This window comes from Manis javanica, chromosome 3, assembly GCF_040802235.1.
Source record: "Manis javanica isolate MJ-LG chromosome 3, MJ_LKY, whole genome shotgun sequence".
Taxonomy (NCBI): Eukaryota; Metazoa; Chordata; class Mammalia; order Pholidota; family Manidae; genus Manis; species Manis javanica.
The window spans coordinates 170,964,770-170,988,375 of record NC_133158.1 but is presented as its reverse complement, the minus strand read 5'-3'; the positions used below and the strand labels follow the sequence as shown (position 1 = coordinate 170,988,375).

At 35.8% G+C, this 23,606-nt stretch overlaps 1 protein-coding gene across 1 annotated transcript in view; it reads right to left on the bottom strand.

The window, feature by feature from the left end:
* Positions 1 to 515: 515 nt before the first annotated feature.
* NPHP3 (nephrocystin 3) overlaps positions 516 to 23,606 on the bottom strand; it is a 168,156-nt gene continuing 145,065 nt past the window's right edge. Inside the window, 3 exon segments of the mRNA XM_073230493.1 lie at positions 516 to 793; positions 796 to 1,639; positions 15,825 to 15,998. Coding sequence (XP_073086594.1) covers positions 516 to 793; positions 796 to 1,639; positions 15,825 to 15,998 — 1,296 coding nt within the window.

Here is a 23,606-nt window from a genome sequence, read left to right as displayed (position 1 = left end):
GGGTTGGTGATTTCATGCGGCATGGTGATTAGGCGGCCTTCAGTGGTAGAGATATGCATGTGGACTGGAAATGATTTGACTTAATGTGCTATGTCCAATCAATAATAGTATGTACTATGTACTTTAAGGATATAATGTACTTGCTTATATGCATGGGGTAAATCATTATTGTACGATTAAACATAGTATGTCCTATGTACTATAATAATATAATATACCTGCTTATATGCATGGGCTAAACCATTAATGCATAATTAAACATAATATGTCCTGTGTACTATAATAATATAATGTACTTACTTATATTCATGGGGCAAACCATTAATGCATGATTATGCATAGCATATACTTATATAATGCCTGTTGAGCTATTTATATTATAGGAGGTAGTTTATAGAGAATTTCAGCTTTGGGTGCTGACGGTAGGGCTGCTGTCTTCCTCCTGAGTCTTGGGGAAGGTTAGTTCCTTCGCTGGTTTACAAAGCCAGAGTATTAAGATATACTACAAAGACTCTTCATTTTATGAGATTATTTTCGATAATACCTGCAATTGCTATGGCTGCTAGAATTAGTGTGAAGTAGAGGATGGAGGCTGCTTGTCCAATTAAGATGAAAGGGTGTTCTATGGGTTGTCCTCCAATTCAGGTTAGGACTAAGAGATCAGCTACTAGGAGTCAGAAGATAATTTGACTTAGAGGTCGGAATGTTATCGTTTGTTGTTTTGACGTATGTAGTAGTGGAATAATTGCTAGTACAAGGATGGATAGGACTAATGCTAATACTCCTCCCAGCATAGAATTGCATATGCAAATAGAAAATATTCTGGTTTGATATGGGGTGGTGTGTTTAGGGGATTTGCTGGTATATAGTTATTTGGGTCTCATGGTAGGTTGGGAAAGAATAGGGCTAGCATTATTAATGCTATGATCATGAGGAAAAGTCCTAGAATATCTTTAGTTGTATAGTATGGGTGGAATGGGATTTTATCTGAGTCGGATACGATTCCTATTGGGTTGTTAGATCCCGTTTCATGTAGGAATAGTAGGTGGACTAATGTTAGACCAAGGATAATAAAGGGAAGAATGAAGTGAAAGGCAAAGAATCGTGTAAGGGTTGCCTTGTCTACTGAAAATCCCCCTCAGATTCATTCTATTAGATTGGACCCAATGTTAGGGATTGTGGACAAAAGGTTTGTAATTACTATTACTCCTCAAAAGGATATTTGTCCTCATGGTAGTACATAGCCTATGAAGGCTGTTGCTATGACTGTAAATAGAAGCAGAATTCCGGTATTTCGTGTTTCATTGTAGGCAAATGATCCATAATAGATGCCACGTCCAATGTGCATAAATAAGCAGATGAAAAATGTAGATGCTCCATTGGCATGTATATATCCAATAATTCATCTGTAGTTGATGTCTCAGCAGATGTGAGTGACTGACGAGAATGCAGTAGATGTATCTGCTGTATAATGTATGGCTAGGAATAGGCCTGTAAGGATTTGTAGGACTAGGTAGATTCCTAATAGGGATCCAAAATTTCATCATGCTGAAATATTGGAGGGAGTAAGCAGGTCAATGAAAGAGTTATTAACGATTTTAAGTAGAGGGTGCATTTTTCGGATGTTTGTCCTTGGGTTCTCATAGTTTAATTACAACGATGATTTTTCATGTCACAGGTCATAGTTTAAGTCTATTTGGGAATAATGACATATGTTGTATTTATTTTAAGTATTATTTTTGTAATTATTTTTTAGGGTTTTCTTCAAAGCCCTCTCCAATTTACGGGGGTTTTAGTTTGGTTGTAGCAGGTAGAATTGGTTGTGGGATTGTAGTTAATTTTGGTGGATCTTTTTTAGGTTTGATGGTCTTTTTGATTTATTTTGGGAGAATGTTGGTTGTTTTTGGGTATACAGCAGCTATGGCTATTGAGGAGTACCCTGAGGTTTGGGTATCAAATATAGTTGTGTTCAGTACTTTTACTGTTGGTGTAGTGATAGAGTTAGTTTTTGTGTTCTATATGTTAAAGGGTGAGGGATTGAGTGCTGTTTTTGATTTTGGTAATCAGGGTGATTGGGTAACATGATACTGGGGGCTCTGAATTTTTTAGTGAGGAATTTGCAGGGATTGCTGCTCTTTATAGTTATGGTGTTTGATTTGTGGTTATAACTGGGTGATCTTTATTGATTTGTGTTATTATTTTTATGGAGATTACTCAGAGTAATTAAGATAGAAGTAGGGCTAGTATAATTGTTATTATGAATGACAGGAAGTAGAGTTTAATTACGCCTTTTTGATTTGATGTCAGTAAAGAGGCTTTTATGTGGAAGTGTGAGGTTGATTTTAGTAAAATATTTTCTAATCATATTAGGTCTAGAAGGAGGGATCCTAATTTTTGGCTTATCGTTAGTATTCACAGGGGTCAAGAGCAGTGAATGATTGTGGGAAAGTAGCCTGATGAATTTGAGAATTTAAACATGCTTGATGGGTTTTTGTGATGTAGGTTTAGGGATAAATTACATAGTTCTAGGGCTAGAATGAAGCCTAGGACTGTAACAGTTAGGGTGGTAAGTTTTAAATAGTAGGGTATGGTCTTTTGGGGGGTAGATATGGAGGGGATGTTGTTGGACAATAGAAACCCAGTGAAGATACTTCCTAATATTAGGCATTTAATTGGGTTTATTAATGAGGGGGTGTTTTCATTAATGTTGCTCAGAGTAATGAATCAGGGTTGTCCCAGTAGTGCGAAGAAGATGGCTAGAAGAGTAATAAAGAGGGCTCAGGTGTTTGTATATGACTGTTAGCAGTTTCAATAATTAGGTCTTTAGAGTAGAGGCGTGTAAGAAAACGGGTACCTGTTAGAGCGAGGCTGCCAATAATGAGAGCAGAGATAGTGGTAGGAAGGGTATGGAATAGGCCTCCTATTTTATGAATATCTTGCTCATTATTCAGGCTTGAATAATTGATCCGGAGCACATAAAGAGTATAGCCTTAAAGAAGGCGTGGGTACAGATGTGTATGAAGGCCAGGTGTGGTTGGTTAATACCACCAGTCACCATCATAAGGCCAAGTTGGCTTGAGGTTGAAAAAGCCACAATGTTTTTAATGTTGTTTTGGGTGAGAGCACAAATGGCTGTGAATAGGGTTGTAATGGCTCCTAAGCATAGAGTTGCTGTTTGAATTGTCTTGTTTTCTATTAGGGGGTGAAATCGGATTAGTAGAAATACTCCAGCGACTACTATTGTGCTGGAGTGGAGTAAAGTGATACTGGGGTTGGCCCTTCTATAGCGGAGGGGAGTCAAGGGTGTAATCCAAATTGTGCGGATTTTCCAGTTGCTGCTAGTAGTAGGCCTGCTAGGGGGATGTTTGTGTTTTTAGGGTTGAGAATAAAGATCTGTTGAAGATCTCATGAATTTAAATTTATGAGAAATCATGCTATTGATATGAGGAATCCAATGTCTCCAATACAATTATATAGGATGGCTTGTATAGCTTCCATGTTTGTGTCTGTTCGTCCATATCATCAGCTGATTAGGAGGAAGGATATGATTCCTACTCCTTCCCATCTAAAAAAGAGTTGAAATATGTTGTTGGTGGATACTAGGATTATTATTGTAATTAGGAAAATTAATAGGCATTTAAAGAATCGATTAATATAGGGGTTCGATTTTATGTATCATAGGGAAAATTCTATGATAGATCATGTGACAAATAAGGCTACTGGTATATTGTGGAGAAGTAATCCAGTTTAAAGCTTATTACTATTTTTATTGTTTGAATTGTTATTCAGTGTCAGTTAAAAACAACTGCTTCTTTGAGTAAACGAATATTATTGCAGGGATTGTGCTGATGATGAAGGCTAGTGTGACTATATTTTTTGTGTGTGAGGGATAGTTCTTGCTTGTGTAAATGTTTGTGGGAGTGATTATAATTGGTATGGCTAGTACTGTTAATGTTATAAGTGAAGAACATGTTCGAGTGTTAATTACTTTTATTTGGAATTGCACCAAATTTTTGGTTCCTAAGACCAACGGATATCTGTCATCCTCTAAAAGTTTTAAAAAGCCGTATTTTTATATATGGGGGCATGAATTAGCAGTTCCTGCTAGTGTTAGACCCAAAAAGTCATCACTAAGACCAGTGTCAAGCAGCTTACCACCTATGAATTTTCTTCCAGGGGTTTTCTGGTTTTAGGTCTTATATTTAAGCTAAATTTCAAATGTCATTTTTCTTTTTGTTACCTTGAACAACTGTTTAAGTCTATTTTTCTGGGGAAAAGTGTTCAACAAATAAGTTGCTTACCTTTTATAAAGGTTAGCAGACATAAAGAGATTAAGGAGGCAATCATGCAACTTCTGTTTACTTCCCTGCTGCTGAAAAAGCCATGGGAGTTCATCTGCACTTCTCCAAGTTACCTGGTCTTGACTATGAGAAGAGAAGGGACGACATTCAGTGACACCTTCCTACAGTGAAATGGCGTCAAAAGGCCTCAGACAAATGTTGAAGGAAGAAAAATGTATTTGACATAGTATCTCGGTCTCTAAGTATAATCTAATATTGAGATGGTCAAAATCAGAAATTTAACAAATAAACAAAGTCATAAGAGGACCACTGACCAAACTCTAAAGATATTTTGCTAAAACTGAACTAATTAAAAAAAAAAACCCTGAGTGGACCCAAATATATACACACAGATACACAGAAACACACATCTATTTTTAAGCTATTTAACTGTAATAAAATAATAAAATGATCCTTTACTGATTTCACTTAAGTTTAAATCTTTTGCATAATATTAAAAAAGACTTACTTATATAATCATCTTTTGTTCTTTTGACATTAACAGAATAGGAAGAGCATTTAATCCTTCTGGTAATAAATATGTAGACATTAAATTATAAGCTAAAAAAAGAGAAGGACACAGAGGTAGAGTGTGTTGCAGAAGTTACAGAAGAAAAATACGGACATTTATAATACCTTAGCTGCTTTGTGAAATAGTTGATTAGCTTTTGCCTATATGAAGAAATAGTGGTGGAACCTTCCATGTACTCTAGTCTCACTGTTTCCGAAGCCTGTGGAGAAAAAAAAAATACTGCAGTCTTATTTTCTGTAAGCCACTGTACATCTAACAATGAATTTGTAAAAAGAAATTTACAATCATTTCAATTTTATAGTTGTATAATAGAAAGGCATAAGAGTATTTTAAAATTCAGGATATATTTACATGATAAACTATTTGAGAATAAAAATTCTTGTAAGAATTCACAACACAATTTAATTCAAACTTTTAATTAATACATTAAAAATATCAGAAATGTGGGTTGGAAAAAGTACTAAAAAGGATATATTATATGTGAGAGGTATACACTAGAGAAGAAACATAAACCTGTAAAATTACAAACATTTCACACCCACAAATATAATACAGCAATGCAAATTAAGACTTCTTTGCATTTATATACACATATAAATCAACCGTGGCACTACAGATAAGAACTATATTAGTCAATATTTCTTAAACATTTATTAGTATGTGCTAGATATCGTATGTCTAGAACATCACAAGGATCAAGGACCATCTCAATTCTCTTCACAGCCCTGTGGTAAGCGCAAAAACTCTACCCAAGGCTTAGAAAACTTGCTCAAGGTTACATAGCTATTAAGCTGTGAAGAAACAGACTGTGATCTGAGGCAGACTGACTTACAGACTCTAAGCTCTTAAGACATATATAATTATACAGGTAATTCAATGAAACAAACTTGAAAAATCTTTTTTCCTTTTAGAAAGAAACGACCTCTTAAAGTATAATAGTTCTCTTTATCTGCAATTTCACTTTCTGTGGATTCAGTTGCCTACAGTCAATGTCAGTCTGGACGTGGATGATCATCCTGAGGCATCCTTAGGCGGCCAGTCCTGGCCTAACATTATGTCACAGTGCCTGCATCATTCACCTCACTTCGTCTCATCATGTAGGCATTTTATCATCTTGCATCATCACAAAATGAAGGCTGAGTACAACAGAATAAGATATTTTGAGATAGAATCCACATATACATAACTCATTAGTACACTGTTATAATTGTTCTATTTTATTATTAATCTCTTACTTTGCTTAATTTATGAATGAAACTTTATCATAGGTATACACTTAAAAGAGAAAACATGGTGTGTGTGTGTGTGTGTGTATATATATATATATTTCAGTGCTGTCTGTGGTTTCAGGCATCCATTGGGGGTCTTGGAACGTATCCACATCAGATAAGAGGGAGAGGACTGTAATAGCCATAATATAAAGGATCTTCATAAAAATATTATCATCCAAATTTTAACCTAAAATCATTGCAAAAAAAATTCATGCCAAATTGCAGATTTCAATTTTGTCTCATAATGAAACATTTAAAATATGGTCTAGTATAAGATAATATAGTATACAATGATACATTGACATTTATAAATAAAAAAACCTTATTAAAATAACATTTACCAGTTGATGTTGAAACTTGAGCAAGCCACAGCCGTAGTAAGTTAACAAACACATCTTGTGTAAACTGTAATTAAGGGAGGTCAAGACAGCCCAGGACAACTCAGGATACTGTTCCATCAATTCTGACTCACTCACACTGTTGTGACTAACATTTATGAGGCAGAGAATCTAGGTAGAGAAATGAATTAACAATGATCATAAAGCATGTCTAGAAGAAACTAAAAGCTATTAAAATTTCCACAGTTCTCTCAAGCTTATTAACTTATTGAAACCTAGAGTTCAAATGATATAATAAAGCAAGAAATAGATTTCCCAGTGCCAAAAGGCACTGATCAAAAATAGGATAGTGTGTATATATATATATATAAATCTAGCATGCCAAAGATAACACAAAAATAGAAATAAATTTAGTGAAAATTAAACTGCAGGAAATGTATTATTAAAACTAATGACAGAATTCCCATTCTGGGAAGATGGTGGAAAAAATGGCCCTCCTACCATAACCTGTTAATGTCAGATAACATATAACAAAGCATTTCTAAAAGCACAGTTGAGCCTGCAAAAAAGAATGGGAATCCCCAGGGTGCTAAAAATGAAGGAAACTGAAAATCAGAGGGCTAAGTGCTGGAGCTATGCCTGGGGGAGTGGGGACAGAGGACGGGTACCAGTGCCACTGACTTAAGGGCTTGGATTTTCACACCCAAGCGGGGACGAAGACAAACCTTTAATACTGTGAGGTGAGGACTTGGATCTAGAAAGCTTACCAGCACCAGGACCTCCCAAGGGCTGTCCTCTCAGCGAAGGGGTGCATGAGGAGAGAGCATCAGCCCACAGATGCGGATAGAAGACAAGGAAGTATGTGGGCTTGGAGGCAGGATGAGAAGTCAAAACCCCAGGAACACCCACCAAACTGAGAAATTAAAATAAAAATAGATCCAGGTTCAAACAGTAAGAGTTCAGCAAGATTGTCAGATATAAAATAAATTTTCAAAAATCAAAATTGAATATGGCAGCAAACAACTTTAAAAAATGTTACTTTCAAATAGAGTGCTTAGAAACAAATCTAAGGACCTTTGTGGGGAAGAAGATAAAACATTACTAAAAAAACATGAGAGAAGATGACTAATAGATGGAGAGCTAGTTTTACACGGAGAAGTCTTATATAATTTCCCCCAACTTAACCTCTAAATTTAATGCAATCTCAATTAAAATTCCAAAATGAGTGTCCATGGCACTTGCTGAGCCAATTCTAAAAATACATATAGGAAATTAGCCAAGATATTTGTGAATAATAGTAATAAAAGGGTGCTTGCCAACCAAGTATCAAAGCTTAAAGTTCTAATAGTAAAGACACTGTGGTATTGGCAAGGAATAGGCAAGATTGCAACAGAAGAGCTTAGAAAAAGACTCATGTTCATATGTGAGCTTGATATTTGACAGGTGGTGTTCTGAATCAGTAGAAAATAAAAGTATATTTACTATTTAGTAAAATGAACAATTGGCTAACTATACAAGATTTAAAAGTGGATTCTTTCCTCATACAATAAACTGACATGAGTTTAAGACTTATAAGTGAAGAACAAAACTGTAAAACATTTTGAAAGGAAAAAAATATATATGAGAACACTTTTATGATAGCAAAGAAGTTTTAAAATAAGATACAACAGGCATAAACCATTTTAAAAAACTGCTGATAAATCTTACTTCATCAAAATAAAACTTTGCATAAAAAAAGATAGCAAAGTTAAAAGACAAGGAACAAAGAGGGAAAAGGCATTTATTTGCAAACTCTGTAACAAAGGATTTGTATTCAGTATGCAGAACACTTAAGAACTCTACAGATCAGTAAGAAGGGACGACTCAATTTAAAATATGAATAAAGGACTTGAACCAGAAATTCAAGTAAGAGGGAACCAGAATAGCCAATGAACATGAAAACAATCTCAGTGATAATCAGGAAAATGCAAATTCCCAGAGATATAATTTCTGGCCATAGGCACACGATGGCAGTGAGTATTCCTGTATTATGCTTGAAACACAGTTGAGGAAAAATTTAAAAAGAATTATTGTTTGCTTCAATTCACACAGAAATTCAAACTTTTTTAAGTTTTATAAGTTTTTTATACTCTACCTGTTTCATTAGTTCTTAATCCATCTCATGTGCCATGGACTCCTGGATAGACTGCAGAACAAGTCTATATAATGAAATCATATCTTGACACTGGAAACAGTGATGGAGGATTTTGTCTAAATTGCCTGCTCTTCCAGCACTGTTGGAATTGAGAATAGATTTAATTTCTTACAGACTGTCAATATCTGTGAAAAATTCAGGATAGATAAAAATGTGGTCTCTATTTTTTATACTGAAACTGATAATAACAGGAATTCAATAAAACATGACAGAGGAAAATGGTAGCTCAATGGGACTGCTAGAGTCATCAAGTTTATTTTAGCATTCCGCTTAATTCAATTCAGTAAACACATGCTGGGACTTAACTACATGTCAAGCAATCACTATGCATTATGGAACATAAAAAGGAGTAAGACATAGTTCTTATCACCTAGAAGCATGCCACTTATATATAAGAAGCAGGAAAATAATTATAAATATGTATTGTTAGTTAATTACCCATGCAGATTACATTTGTTTAGAGCCAGAATTTGGAAAACATCAAGCTAAAGCAAATCAGTAAAAAGGGGGGTTTGTTTTATTAAAGTATCACAAAATAATTACCAGTAGCTTCTTTTTTAAATATAAAGGTATATAGAGAAGAGAACAACTACAACAAAATGGTCCATAGTCCCTCTTAAAATAGCTAATTTCAGTAAATATTACATAACGTAAGGACAGTAACTCACATTCCTGAATTGTAAGCTACTGATGTTCAGAGGTCAGCTGCATTGGCACAACTCCAGGAACTCTGGGGAGAGTGGAAATATCATGGGCAATTCAGTTTTAGAAGGGTTTTTCATTTCAAATTTGGTGCTTAAGATGAGAATGAAGAATTAAGAGACAACAGCACTAGACTCAGTGTCTAAATATGAGTTGTGCTGAATACCAAAAAGGTATTCATCTGTTTTATCTCTAGTTGTGAACAGAGTAAGGGAGGCTATACTGAAGGAGAAATAAAAGTAGTTAAACTCTCCAGTGCTTATCTTAAGGCAAATTACCCAGAGGTATCTAAAATAAGTCCTATTTTAGAAGAAAGGCTCATCAGGATTTGAGAATGGAGACAATTAAAAATTCCTCCCTACAACCTACCTACTGATAAGCAAGGAACCTGAAATAACATTTTTATGCCTTAATTGTCTCATTTTCCCAAAGCTTGGGGTCTCAAGCAGGTGACAGGGAGCACCCATGGGCTCCAAATGAGCATGCCGATGGCCTTCTTTTGCAACCCCCAGTAGGGACGGGGTTAGTGTGATGAAAATCAGACAAATCTATCTGACAAGGTCTGATAATTTATGGGCTGTTAATCTTCAGTAGTTATGTCACATTCTCATAACATGTTAGTATCACTGTTAGAATACACAAAATCTGAGTGGCTCAGTGTCATAATGATCAGTTGTCAGTTTCACGTGGTGAGGTAACAGTCTGCAACAAACACAAAACATGCAGACAACCACGTAAAATAACTACCACTTACTTTTGCTGAAAAGGGTGACATAATGGGCATTGCAGGTTGTAGCAGAACAACAGTGTCGTTCTAGCTGCTTCTCCTGCACCAGTTTACCAAAAAACAAAAGAGAAATATCAAACCACCCTGGAATTAAGAGGTCTTTACTGTCAAGCCATCAACAAACATCCCTGAGGAAATGCTTCAGCTGCCAGCATCTCACCAGGGCATCACTGCCATGTGGAGATGGGCCACAGAGGTAGTTGACATGCCTGAGCTTTTTTGCTTTTAAATTACCTGCTTAATATAATATACTCGAGTAAACCTGAAGACTAAAATCTTTTTATTGCTTTTTCTATATCTATTATTAGTTTAAGAGAAAAATGAATTTAACAAAGTAGTTACTAAACTCCACCTTTCCTTATAATAAAAGAGAATTCCTATATTGAATTTTAAGTCTCACTTATTTTATAGGAAAGTTGATAGAAAGTAAAAGCAAGCAGCGAAATTAAAAATACTTACCTGCTCTTTGCTCAATTTAATGTCTACAGAGTGGCATTCTGCAATTATAATAGATTTTGCATCTTTTGGATTTAAGGGATCAAGATGAAGTGTAGGCCACAACCTTTCTTTTAAAGAGAAGAAAAATGAAATTCTCTTCTAATAATACAACAAAAGCTGTATTCTACCCAAACACAAATCAAAATCTATAAGAATTAAGTTTTTTATATTGCCTTTATAAAATAAGCAAAACAAATCTGGTAATCTTAAGTAATACTGTTTCATTTATTCTAACATGTATAGCATTACTTCCAGCAATTAATCACAAAGACTTATAAAATAAATAACATATACATTAGAAAGTAAAGTATATAAACATTTCTATCTCTATGTTCTAAACTATTGGTAAAACTAGACATACGTATTAGTATGAAGAATTGAAGAAGATACAGTCCTTGCCCACAAGTTACTTAAAATCCAATTGGAATTTAATCACTTTACAGCATGCATTCTCAACAGAATAGTGAAAATGGTTTCAGGGTGGGAAGGAAATAATTGACTCTTCTCATGTGTAAAGCTCAAAAATACACATATATCTGTTTCTATACATAAACTGATATACAGTAAATGGATGACATTAAAATTTCTTAGGGGGAGGTAATTAAAAAGACAATGTCTACAAAGGCTCCTTAGGGGGACAAAAATAAGGGAGAAACACTGCCCTACAGAATTCAACCACTGCATCCCTTTATCGAAGACTGTTCAAGTGAGCTCAAGTTTCAGGGTAACAGGTGTCTGGTCTATCATTCCTAGCCCAGCCTCCCTATTTTTGTCACCTGTAAATTTAACTGCCTGCTAGACATCACTATTTGGAGTTGCAACTGGCAACTCAAAATAACCATGTCCAAAAACATAACTCATGACTTTTTCTCAACAAACCTGCCTGTCCTTTGTGTTCTCTATTTCAGTTCATAGAACCACAATTTACTTAATTCTCAAGTCAGAAAATTTCTCAAGTCCTAGTCTTCTCCTTCACTTCCCAGATCTCACCTTGCACCAAATCCTATGGATCATATATTTTCTTGAATTCATTCACTTCTTCCCATCCTTACTGCCACTTACATGAAAAACAAACCTGCACCAAAAACCTTTCCTTGTTTGTACTTAACACATTTCATGTTTTTAATCCAAAAGAGTTAAAGTTAGCATCACACCTCCATGCTGGGGGGTATGTTTCCATGTTCACAGAAACAATGACTCTCATGTTCATGGGCAGTGGATCGATCAGCCATTGCATGTGTTTGTCAACTTGTTTAAAAATACAAAAACAAAATTCAATCTGTTAATTCAAAAATTTCAAAACAACACAATAAAAACTCCCCAAGTAAAATGAAATTCTCAGGAAGTTTCTCATTATTATTAAGGAAACAATCTTATTTTTTGGATGATTTATCTCAAAATAGCAAAAGAACAAGTGGTAAGGTACTATTATTGCTGCTATGAATTTTGGACACTGAAGGAAATATTAAGGCCCTAAAAATGTCAAAATGAATGATCTTTGCTAATTGGTTAATTCGGCTGATCTTTCTCAGCAAAAACTAGTGTCTACTGGCATGGAGCACATTTTCTTATCCACATGTATCCTCCCCAGAAATTAAGCAAAAATAAAAGAAACAATGTAATATTTTCTCCTTACAAACATGTAACTTTACTGCCTACATAGCCATTACTGATATTTTTGCTTCTCTCTGAGAATATCAGTAGGTTACAAAGTGAAATAGTACCTGAACTTGATCTATAGAATCAATAATGATGGTGATGCTGCCTTGATGATGGGCAGATAGTTTTTCCAGCCAATGTGGAAACTCTTCCAGAAGCTTAGCAGGATCCAGTGTCATAGCAGATATTGACCAAGAGTGCTGCATCAACTGCGAGATGAAACCATACACAAGTAAGTAGTTACACTTTATCACAGCTGGTGGGAAATATTTCTGTCCTACTCTTTAAACCAAAATTGAGTCACCAAGAGGACCCCATTGAACAGAGCATTGTTTTTACCTATACAAAACCAAAACAAATGGGTAATACTGAAAATTGGTTTATCCTCAATTTCTGTATCTACACAATATAGCCCTAACAATTTCTGAATCTACACAAAAATTCTGATGGTTCCAAATGATGGCATACTCTACCTTTAGAGTTAGTCTTTTAATAATCAAGGAAGACTGAGCTGGTTAACATGGACCTCCCCCAAAATGAGAAAGAATTAGAGTGTTAGGAGAATTCCTCTGTTGTAATTGAATCCTGAAAGAAGACTTTTTATAAGACTGATGAAGGTCCTTTATTGACAACAAAAGAAATTCATAATGCATTAAGCATCAAATGCTAACTCTCAGCAGTCACATGGCAGTCACTTTAGAATAAACATGGTAAATGTCCATTTTTACTCCACTATTAGACCCTTCTAAATAAGCCTTAAAAAATTATAGATTTAATTACAAATTGATGATAACTAATATAAACCAAGAGTGTACATTTGAAGTTAAGGTATTAGTAAAACGAGCATTAACCTTTAATTAAAAATATATTATTAGAGGAAAAAAGAAGTTTCTTTGTTAAGTACAAAAATATGACTTTCCAAACATAATTTTAAATAAAAGGGCAATAAAAAGGAAACATATGCCAACTCTACAATGTAAATAATAATGAAAAGGTAAGTAATAATTGTGAAATATTCTTACTACTTGTTTGTAAATAAAATGAACTGAAACAAAAACATTTATTAGCTTACATGAAACTTAGTTCATAATTTAAAAAACTATTTTGCATTCATAGTAAAGGTTATCCTTTATTTTGATGTTCTTTTCAATTTATTTCATTCTAAACATCTTTGTCATGTTCCAAATATTTAAAATCCCAATTAAACTTCTAAGATGAAGCCAATAATTGAAAAAAAAAGGCACCTTCCCCCTATAATTTACCTAATTCCATTCCACGCTGACAGCTCCCTTAGTTCTGACCTGCATAATTAATGTACAAAATCACAACTGCTCACCTTTCGTATTCCCTTTTCATTCTGTATCTTCTAACATCCACATTATACATACTTCAGGGCATGAATATTATTTTACTCCATTTTTGTTTTGTAATATTTAGTACAGGCCATGCAGGAAGGCATCCATCAATATTACATTTTGTTGAATTAATTCAGTAACTCAAGTCACGACAACGATAACAATTTAAGTGCACTGCATTGTACCACTTTGAGAAAAGAAGGGACTTCCCAGAACCTGGTCCTCCAGATACAAGAAGGGGTGGAATTGGTGCTGGTGCTGTCACTAGGTCATTAAGGCATTGGTAATACTAAAAACAGAAATGAATTTAAATGTAAAGAAGCGCATGTTTTGAAGAATACTGAAGTCAATTTAGGAGTATCATTTGAAATCACTGGAGAACAGCTGCAATGAGAAAATGAAATCTATTTTTAGTCAACAGCACCCTCACAATTTCTTATTTTTATGGGTGGTCAAATAAGCCCAAAGCAGTAAACTAAGAATGGGCTCCCATTTCTTCTACACGTAGTACTGCAGTAAATTAATGGATGAGGGGCAACACTTAAGATGCTCATGAGGTTTTGCAATGTTCAGATGTTTTGCATAATATGTAGCAAGGCCACTGTATTTCTCTGTATGCTGGCAAGCATCCTCAATCTCTCCATCAAAGGACAACTAGATGCTATCCAGTTCCCAGGGATTTCTGAGAAAAGGTCCAAACAAAAGCAGGTTTCATCTGAGGCCTTGGAGTCTCTCAGCCTGCTGCAGCGAATCAGGCTAGGCCAGGCCACCTGAGATTTTTCTGAAATTGAGTGACCTCTAGGCAAAGTCCAAGAAGCCATCTCTCTCAGGCTTTCCCCACACACCTAAAACTGGTTCAAAGCTGAAAAGCACACACTCAGAAAATGGAAACATCTCTGATTTATTTGGGAGTTTCCAAAGTTATCTTCAGAGGTGAGATGCTCAGTCAGTGTACAGTGATCTAAGTGATAAGGAATTAAAAGAGTATGTAATAAGTAGTTAGTGGCTAGCTTTAGGGTAGCAGACATTCCCAGAAACTACAATAAATAATTACTTGGTATAATTTTTCAATCAATGATTTTGTCATATCTAAATACAGAATATATTCCCCAGGAACACAAATAATTCTGATGGCAATGATGCTTTTCAAGAAGTAAAGGGCTTTTTGATTTATGACCTTGTAAATCCTAACAGTTCAGTTCATGGTCTCACATAAAACCCATTTATAGACCAATGGTTCCCAAGTTAAGGCCTCTTGCCATAGAAAAAAGGATTTGGAGTCAGAAGACTTAGGTTCAAATCTCAGATCTGCAATCTATTCCCTGTGAGATTTTAGGCAAACCACAATGTGAGCCTCAGGTTCCTCATTTATAAAATAACAACAATGTAGCCTTTAATATGTACCAGGTACTGTGTCAAGTGCTTCGTGTGCATTATCTGGCTTAGTCCTTTCAACAACCCTGTGAGGTAGGTACTAGTTGTTAGTCTCATTTTACAGACAAGAGAGTCAAAGTTGAGGGCTAAATAATTTGATCAAAATCTAGTTAGGAAATCGTGGGATGACAACATAAACATTGTCAATTATAAAATTTCTATAAAAATACAGCTGTTAGTGACAGCTATGGTATTATTTTTCAAAATATTAGTTCTTACATTAATTTCTAAATATTATCAAGTGGTTTTTGAACATGGACACTGATTTTTTTGTGCACTTCAAATTCTGTTAATTTGTTTAGATATTTAAGGATGCTGATGAGCCTACTGCATTAACTACTATGCTTCATTTTCTGAATGCTTGATATTTTGATTCTTCCAAGAATTGGAAGACAGTCTTACTGTTTTAATCAAGTTTCTTAGCTATCCTAGTCTTGGTCTGGTGAATTGCTGATGGTAGCATGAAGAACATGTGGTTGATAAATCCTAATCTATAATTAAAAATATTTGATGATCCTAAGTATATTTGAATCTCACATATCTTTCATATGAGGCAGACCTAAGACATGTCTCCACCTGGACAGTCAAGCAATGACGGCAAACACAAACACAAACACAATCATTACTCCTGACTATATTTAGTTGAAAACACAGTCATAATAAAGCCTTTCGGTAGTGACTCATCTTTGTTGGAACAATACTCCAAATGCTTACTTTCTCGAATCCCAACTCATGGGCTGAATTTGTAGCCTGTTGAAAAGCTTCCATTTGCTCTCGTTCATCACATATGTCCCACAGAACATTACCCAAATCATCTTCTTCTGGAATAGAATCTTCATTGCCCAAATCCTTTGTCTCCAGCTCTGTGTTCTCAAAGCCCAGGCTGTCCTAAACACCAAGAGCAAACACCCGAAATGAATGAAGAATGGAAAGACCTTGCAGTGTCACCACACAAGGCCTACAGAGGGCCTTCCGAGGAGGGCCAGTCCAATCTGTGGCCTTTGTATAGTAACTACAAGATAATTCAAAACTATAAAAATAAAGAAATATTAAAATAATAAAAATAAAGTTAGAAGGGTATTTTGACTCCTATGGAATCTGCTTTTTGAGAAATGTTACACAATATCTTTGGTTGTATCTAGCTGGTGAATAATTTTAAAGATTGTGTCAATGCCTAAGAAATATGCCACTCTACATTTTTGTGAGAATCCCATTACTAAGATGGGGTTTCTTGATATCAGATCTCTCTGCTCTAACATCTATATTATATCACTGAAAATATGTTATCCTTTGAGCAGTAAAGATGGCAAATATGTCACTTGCTGCCATTTATTCTGCTCAATTTATTTTATCTTGGTCCTGAAATTTGTAAGATTGTTGAGAAGACCAAAATTGATTATGTCAATCTATACTAAAGAACACTAAATACAAGTGTGTTGTTTGAAGACATATAACGTTTGCGAGCTCATTCTTTTTCTCTGATAAATTATCTCTGATCATGCAAGTTAATTAGAAAAAGTGAACCCCTTACCTCTCAAAGAGTCCTAGGGACCCTGGGAGAGGTATCAGCAGGTATGGGCAATCTTGGGCTAAACAGGAGACATATTCCTATTGTACCCCTTTACTTGTTAACATTTCTGATGATAAATAATTTTAAATGATTTTTATATTAAAAATAAACAGGTATAATATCAAGCAGAATATATAACTCACACAAATTCTCAAGATAATACTTGAGACATCATAGGAGCTTTCAGCCCAAGACACCACTATGATCAATGACCTCAAGACACTCAGAGGTGTATTCTCCCCCCTCTATGCTGTTAGGGATAACACAGTGGAAAATTATGAGGATTTTTCTAATTTACAAACATTCAAGATGCACAAAGAATTTGAGGAGACTCTGTACTGAATAGGATGACCATTTTCCTTTGCTTAAACTTTTATTATTTTTTTTTATTGAAGGGTAGTTGACACACAGTATTACATTAGTTTCAGGTGTACAACACAGTGATTTAACATTTATATACATGATAATTCTAGGTACCAGCTATCACCATACCAAGTTGTTACAATATTTTGACTATATTCCTTATGCTATACATTACATCCCGGTTACTTATTTATTTTACAACTGGAAGTGTGTACTTTTTTTTTTTTTTTTTTGTGAGGGCATCTCTCATATTTATTGATCAAATGGGTGTTAACCACAATAAAATTCTGTATAGGAGGGTCAATGCTCACTGCACAATCATTAATCCACCCCAAGCCTAATTTTCGTCAGTCTCCAATCTTCTGAAGAATAACGAACAAGTTCTTACATGGAGAACAAATTCTTACATAGTGAATAAGTTACATGGTGAACATTACAAGGGCAGTCATCACAGAGGTTTTTGGTTTTGATCATGCATTATGGACTATAAACAGTCAGTTCAAATATGAATATTCATTTGATTTTTATACTTGATTTATATGTGCATACCACATTTCTCTCTTTATTATTATTATTTTTAATAAAATGCTGAAGTGGTAGGTAGATACAAGACAAAGGTAGAAAACATAGTTTAGTGTTGTAAGAGAGCAAATGTAGATGATCAGGTGTGTGCCTGTAGACTATGTGTTAATCCAACTAGACAAGGGCAATAAAACATCCATGTATGCAGAAGATTTCTCAGAACGGGGGGGTGGAGGTTCTAAGCCTCACCTCTGTTGATCCCCATTTTCTCACCTGATGGCCCTCCTGCGACTGTGCCTGTCTTAGGTTGTTCCTCCCTTGAGGAATCTTACCCGTCTCTGGCTAACCAGTCATCTTCCGGGGCCATACAGGGAAATGTTAAGTTGGTAAGTGAGAGAGAAGCCTTATTGTTTGAAAAGGTTAGCTTTTTACTTCTTTGCATATTTTATGCCCTGTGGCTTCTATGCCCAGCATTTGTCTTGAGGTGTCTTTACCACTTGGAAGAATTATGATACTCAGTAAATTTGATATGAGGCACGAATTCTACTTAAGGGTTATAATTAGGAAGGAAGAAGAAAAACTATAGAATTTGCAGGTGGAAGAAAACCTGGGAAGATTGATTATTTCTTTGACATACCTTCTTGTAGAGTAACTTCAGCATGTATAGGTTTTAAACTACTATTTAAATTGCACACACACATTAACATAATAGGAGTACAGTTACATAACCAAAGCATACCTGTAATTACCAGCCATCTCCAGTGAAACCAAGAAAACCAGTTAGGCACTTTAGGCATTTGTGAAAAGTTATCTATAATATGGTGAATATTGTCCAACTGAACTTGAACAGTCTGAGAGAAATCAGACAAATTAAAAAAACCAATTCCTGGGGACTGTTCACATCCCATATGTTCTTTTAACAGTAAATAGTCTGTAGTTGTAAAATTTTGGAGCGCTACAATTTGCACTTCTCCTAATTCTTGGTTGAGCTCCAACAGTTCAGATCCAGTCAAATTTGTTGTTTTGCTGTATGCACAGGCCAATTTAGATATCTCCTTCTTCATTCCCATGGCAAGTCCAGGAACTGGTGGGATGAGTGCATCTACACCTGTAGCAGTGCGTGGATCTTTGTTGGGGTTTTTTGATGGTCATCTTCTGGCATGAGTCTTCCCAAGAGTGCTGATGTTGGAAGTTCTTTTTCATATCATATCTTAGTTCATTTTCGGGGTAGCCAAGTTAGGCCTTGATCCTCTGTATAAACACAAACAGACCCTATGCCTACACTTTTATATGCCCTTTATATCATTGTGTAGAACTCATTGGAGGTTACCACACAGGAACTGCTTTTTTTTTTTATCATTAATCTATACTTACATGATGAATATTTTGTTTACTAGGCTCTCCCCTATACCAGGTCCCCCCTATACACCCCTTTACAGTCACTGTCCATCAGCGTAGCAAAATGTTGTAGAATCACTACTTGTCTTCTTTGTGTTGTACAGCCCTCCCTTTTCTCCCACCCCCCCATGCATGCTAATCTTAATACACCCCTTTTTCTCCCCCTCACTTATCCCTCCCTACCCACCCGTCCTCCCCAGTCCCTTTCCCTTTGGTACCTGTTAGTCCATTCTTGAGTTCTGTGATTCTGCTGCTATTTTGTTCCTTCAGTTTTTCCTTTGTTCTTATACTCCACAGATGAGTGAAATCAATTGGTATTTCTTTTTCTCCGCTTGGCTTGTTTCACTGAGCATAAAACCCTCCAGCTCCATCCATGTTGTTGCAAATGGTAGGATTTGTCCTTTTCTTATGGCTGAGTAGTATTCCATTGTGTATATGTACCACATCTTCTTTATCCATTCATCTATCAATGGACATTTAGGTTGCTTCCAATTCTTGGCTATTGTAAATAGTGCTGCGATAAACATAGGGGTGCATTGGTCTTTCTCATACTTGATTGCTGCATTCTTAGGGTAAATTCCTAGGAGTGCAATTCCTGGGTCAAAAGGTAAGTCTATTTTGAGCATTTTGATGTACCTCCATACTGCTTTCCACAATGGTTGAACAATTTACATTCCCACCAGCAGTGTAGGAGGGTTCCCCTTTCTCCACAAGCTCACCAACATTTGTTGTTGTTTGTCTTTTGGATGGCAGCCATCCTTACTGGTGTGAGGTGATACCTCATTGTAGTTTTAATTTGCATTTCTCTGATAATTAGCGATGTGGAGCATCTTTTCATGTGTCTCTTGGCCATCTGTATTTCTTTTTTGGAGAACCGTCTGTTCAGCTCCTCTGCCCATTTTTTAATTGGGTTATTTGTCTTCTGTTTGTTGAGGCATGTGAGCTCATTATATATTCTGGACATCAAGCCTTTATCGGATGTGTCATTTTCAAATATATTCTCCCATACTGTAGGGTTCCTTTTGTTCTATTGATGGTGTCTTTTGCTGTACAGAAGCTTTTCAGCTTAATATAGTCCCACTTGTTCATTTTTGATGTTGTTTTCCTTGCCTGGGGAGATGTGTTCAAGAAGAGGTCACTCATGTTTATGTCTAAGAGGTTTTTGCCTATGTTTTTTTCTAAGAGTTTAATGGTTTCATGACTTACATTCAGGTCTTTGATCCATTTTGAGTTTACTTTTGTATATGGGGTTAGACAATGGTCCAGTTTCATTCTCCTACATGTAGCTGTCCAGTTTTGCCAGCACCATCTGTTGAAGAGACTGTCATTTTGCCATTGTATGTCCATGGCTCCTTTATCAAATATTAATTGACCATATATGTCTGGGTTAATGTCTGGATTCTCTAGTCTGTTCCATTGGTCTGTGGCTCTGTTCTTGTGCCAGTACCAAATTGTCTTGATTACTATGGCTTTGAAGTAGAGCTTGAAGTTGGGGAGTGAGATCCCCCCTACTTTATTCTTCTTTCTCAGGATTGCTTTGGCTATTTGGGGTCTTTGGTGGTTCCATATGAATTTTTGAATTATTTGTTCCAGTTCATTGAAGAATGTTGCTGGTAGTTTCATAGGGATTGCATCAAGTCTGTATATTGCTTTGGGCAGGATGGCCATTTTGACGATATTAATTCTTCCTACCCACGAGCATGGGATGCGTTTCCATCTGTTAGTGTTCCCTTTAATTTCTCTTAAGAGTGACTTGTAGTTTTCAGAGTATAAGTCTTTCACTTCTTTGGTTAGGTTTATTCCTAGGTATTTTATTTTTTTTGATGCAATTGTGAATGGAGTTGTTTTCCTGATTTCTCTTTCTGCTGGTTCATTGTTAGTGTATAGGAAAGCCACAGATTTCTGTGTGTTGATTTTGTATCCTGCAACTTTGCTGTATTCCGATATCAGTTCTAGTAGTTTTGGAGTGGAGTCTTTAGGGTTTTTTATGTACAGTATCATGTCATCTGCAAATAGTGACAGTTTAACTTCTTCTTTACCAATCTAGATGCCTTGTATTTTTTTGTTTTGTCTGATTGCCGTGGCTAGGACCTCCAGTATTATGTTAAATAACAGTGGGGAGAGTGGGCATCCCTGTCTAGTTCCCGATCTCAGAGGAAAAGCTTTCAGCTTCTCGCTGTTCAGTATAATGTTGGCTGTGGGTTTTTCATAGATGGCCTTTATTATGTTGAGGTACTTGCTCTCTTTTCCCATTTTGCTGAGAGTTTTTATCATGAATGGATGTTGAACTTGGTCAAATGCTTTTTCAGCATCTGTGGAGATGATCATGTGGTTTTTGTCTTTCTTTTTGTTGATGCAGTGGATGATGTTGATGGACTTTCAAATGTTGTGCCATCCTTGCATCCCTGGGATGAATCCCACTTGGTCATGGTGTACGATCCTTTTGATGTATTTTCGAATTCGGTTTGCTAATATTTTGTTGAGTATTTTTGCATCTACATTCATCAGGGATATTGGTCTGTAGTTTTATTTTTTGGTGGGGTCTTTGCCTGGTTTTGGTATTAGGGTGATGTTAGCTTCATAGAATGAGTTTGGGAGTATCCCCTCCTCTTCTATTTTTTGGAAAACTTTGAGGAGAATGGGTATTATGTCTTCCTTGTATGTCTGATAAAATTCTGAGGTAAATCCATTTGGCCCCGGGGGTTTTGTTCTTTGGTAGTTTTTTGATTACCACTTCAATTTCGTTGCTGGTAATTGGTCTGTTTAGATTTTCTGTTTCTTTCTGGGTCAGTCTTGGAAGGTTGTATTTTTCTAGGAAGTTGTCCATTTCTTCTAGGTTTCCCAGCTTGTTAGCATATAGGTTTTCATAGTATTCTCTAATAATTCTTTATTTCTGTGGGGTCCGTCATGATTTTTCCTTTCTCGTTTCTGATACTGTTGATTTGTGTTGACTCTCTTTTCCTCTTAATAAGTCTGGCTAGAGGCTTGTCTATTTTGTTTATTTTGTCGAAGAACCAGCTCTTGGTTTCATTGATTTTTGCTATTGTTTTATTCTTCTCAATTTTATCTATTTCTTCTCTGATCTTTATTATGTCTCTCCTTCTGCTGACCTTAGGCCTCATCTGTTCTTCTTTTTCCAATTTCAAGAATTGTGACATTAGACCTTTCATTTGGGATTGTTCTTCCTTTTTTTAAATATGCTTGGATTGCTATATACTTTCCTCTTAAGACTGCTTTTGCTATGTCCCACAGAAGTTGGGGCTTAGTGTTGTTGTTGTCGTTTGTTTCCATATATTGCTGGATCTCCATTTTGATTTGGTCATTGATCCATTGATTATTTAAGAGCATGTTGTTAAGCCTCCATATGTTTGTGAGCCTTTTTGCTTTCTTTGTACAGTTTATTTCTAGTTTTATGCCTCTGTGGTCTGAAAAGTTGGTTGGTAGGATTTTAATCTTTTAGAATTTACTGAGGCTCTTTTTGTGGCCTAGTATGTGGTCTATTCTGGAGAATGTTCCATGTGCACTTGAGAAGAATGTGTATCCTGTTGCTTTTGGATGTAGAGTTCTGTAGATGTCTATTAGGTCCATCTGTTCTAGTGTGTTGTTCAGTGCCTCTGTGTCCTTACTTATTTTCTGTCTGGTGGATCTGTCCTTTGGAGTGAGTGGTGTGTTGAAGTCTCCTAGAATGAATGCATTGCATTCTATTTCCTCCTTTAGTTCTGTTAATATTTATTTCAGGTATGTTGGTGCTCCTGTATTAGGTGCATATATATTTATAATGGTTATACCCTCTTCTTGGACTGAGCCCTTTATCATTATGTAATGTCCTTCTTTGTCTTTTTTTACTTTCTTTATTTTGAAGTCTGTCTTGTCTGATACCAGAAGTGCAACACCTGCTTTCTTCTCTTTGTTGTTTGCCTGAAATATCTTTTTCCATCCCTTGACTTTAAGTCTGTGCATGTCTTTGGGTTTCAAGTGAGTCTCTTGTAAGCAGCATATGGATGGATCTTGCTTTTTTATCCATTCTATTACTCTGTGTCTTTTGATTGGTACATTCAGTCCATTTACATTTATGGTGATTATTGAAAGGTATGAACTTATTGCCATTGCAGGCTTTAAGTTTGTCGTTACCAAAGGTTCAGGGTTCGCTTCTTTACTATCTTACTGTCTAACTTAACTCACTTGTTTATGTATTATACACTGTCTGATGATTCTTTATTTTTCTCCCTTCTTATTCCTCCTCCTCCCTTCTTCATATGTTGGGTGTTTTGTTCTGTGCTCTTTTTAGGATTGCTCCCATCTAGAGCAGTCCCTGTAAGATGCCCTGAAGAGGTGGTTTGTGGGAGGCAAATTCCCTCAACTTTTGCTTGTCTGGGAATTGGTTAATCCCTCCTTCATACTTAAATGATATTCGTGCTGGATACAGTAGTCTTGGTTCGAGGCCCTTCTGTTTCATTGCATTAAGTATATCATGCCATTCTCTTCTGGCCTGTAGGGTTTCTGTTGAGAAGTCTGATGATAGCCTGATGGGTTTTCCTTTGTAGGTAACCATTTTTTTCTCTCTGGCTGCCTTTAATACTTTGTCCTTGTCTTTGATCTTTGCCATTTTAATTATTATGTGTCTTCGTGTTGCCCTCCTTGGA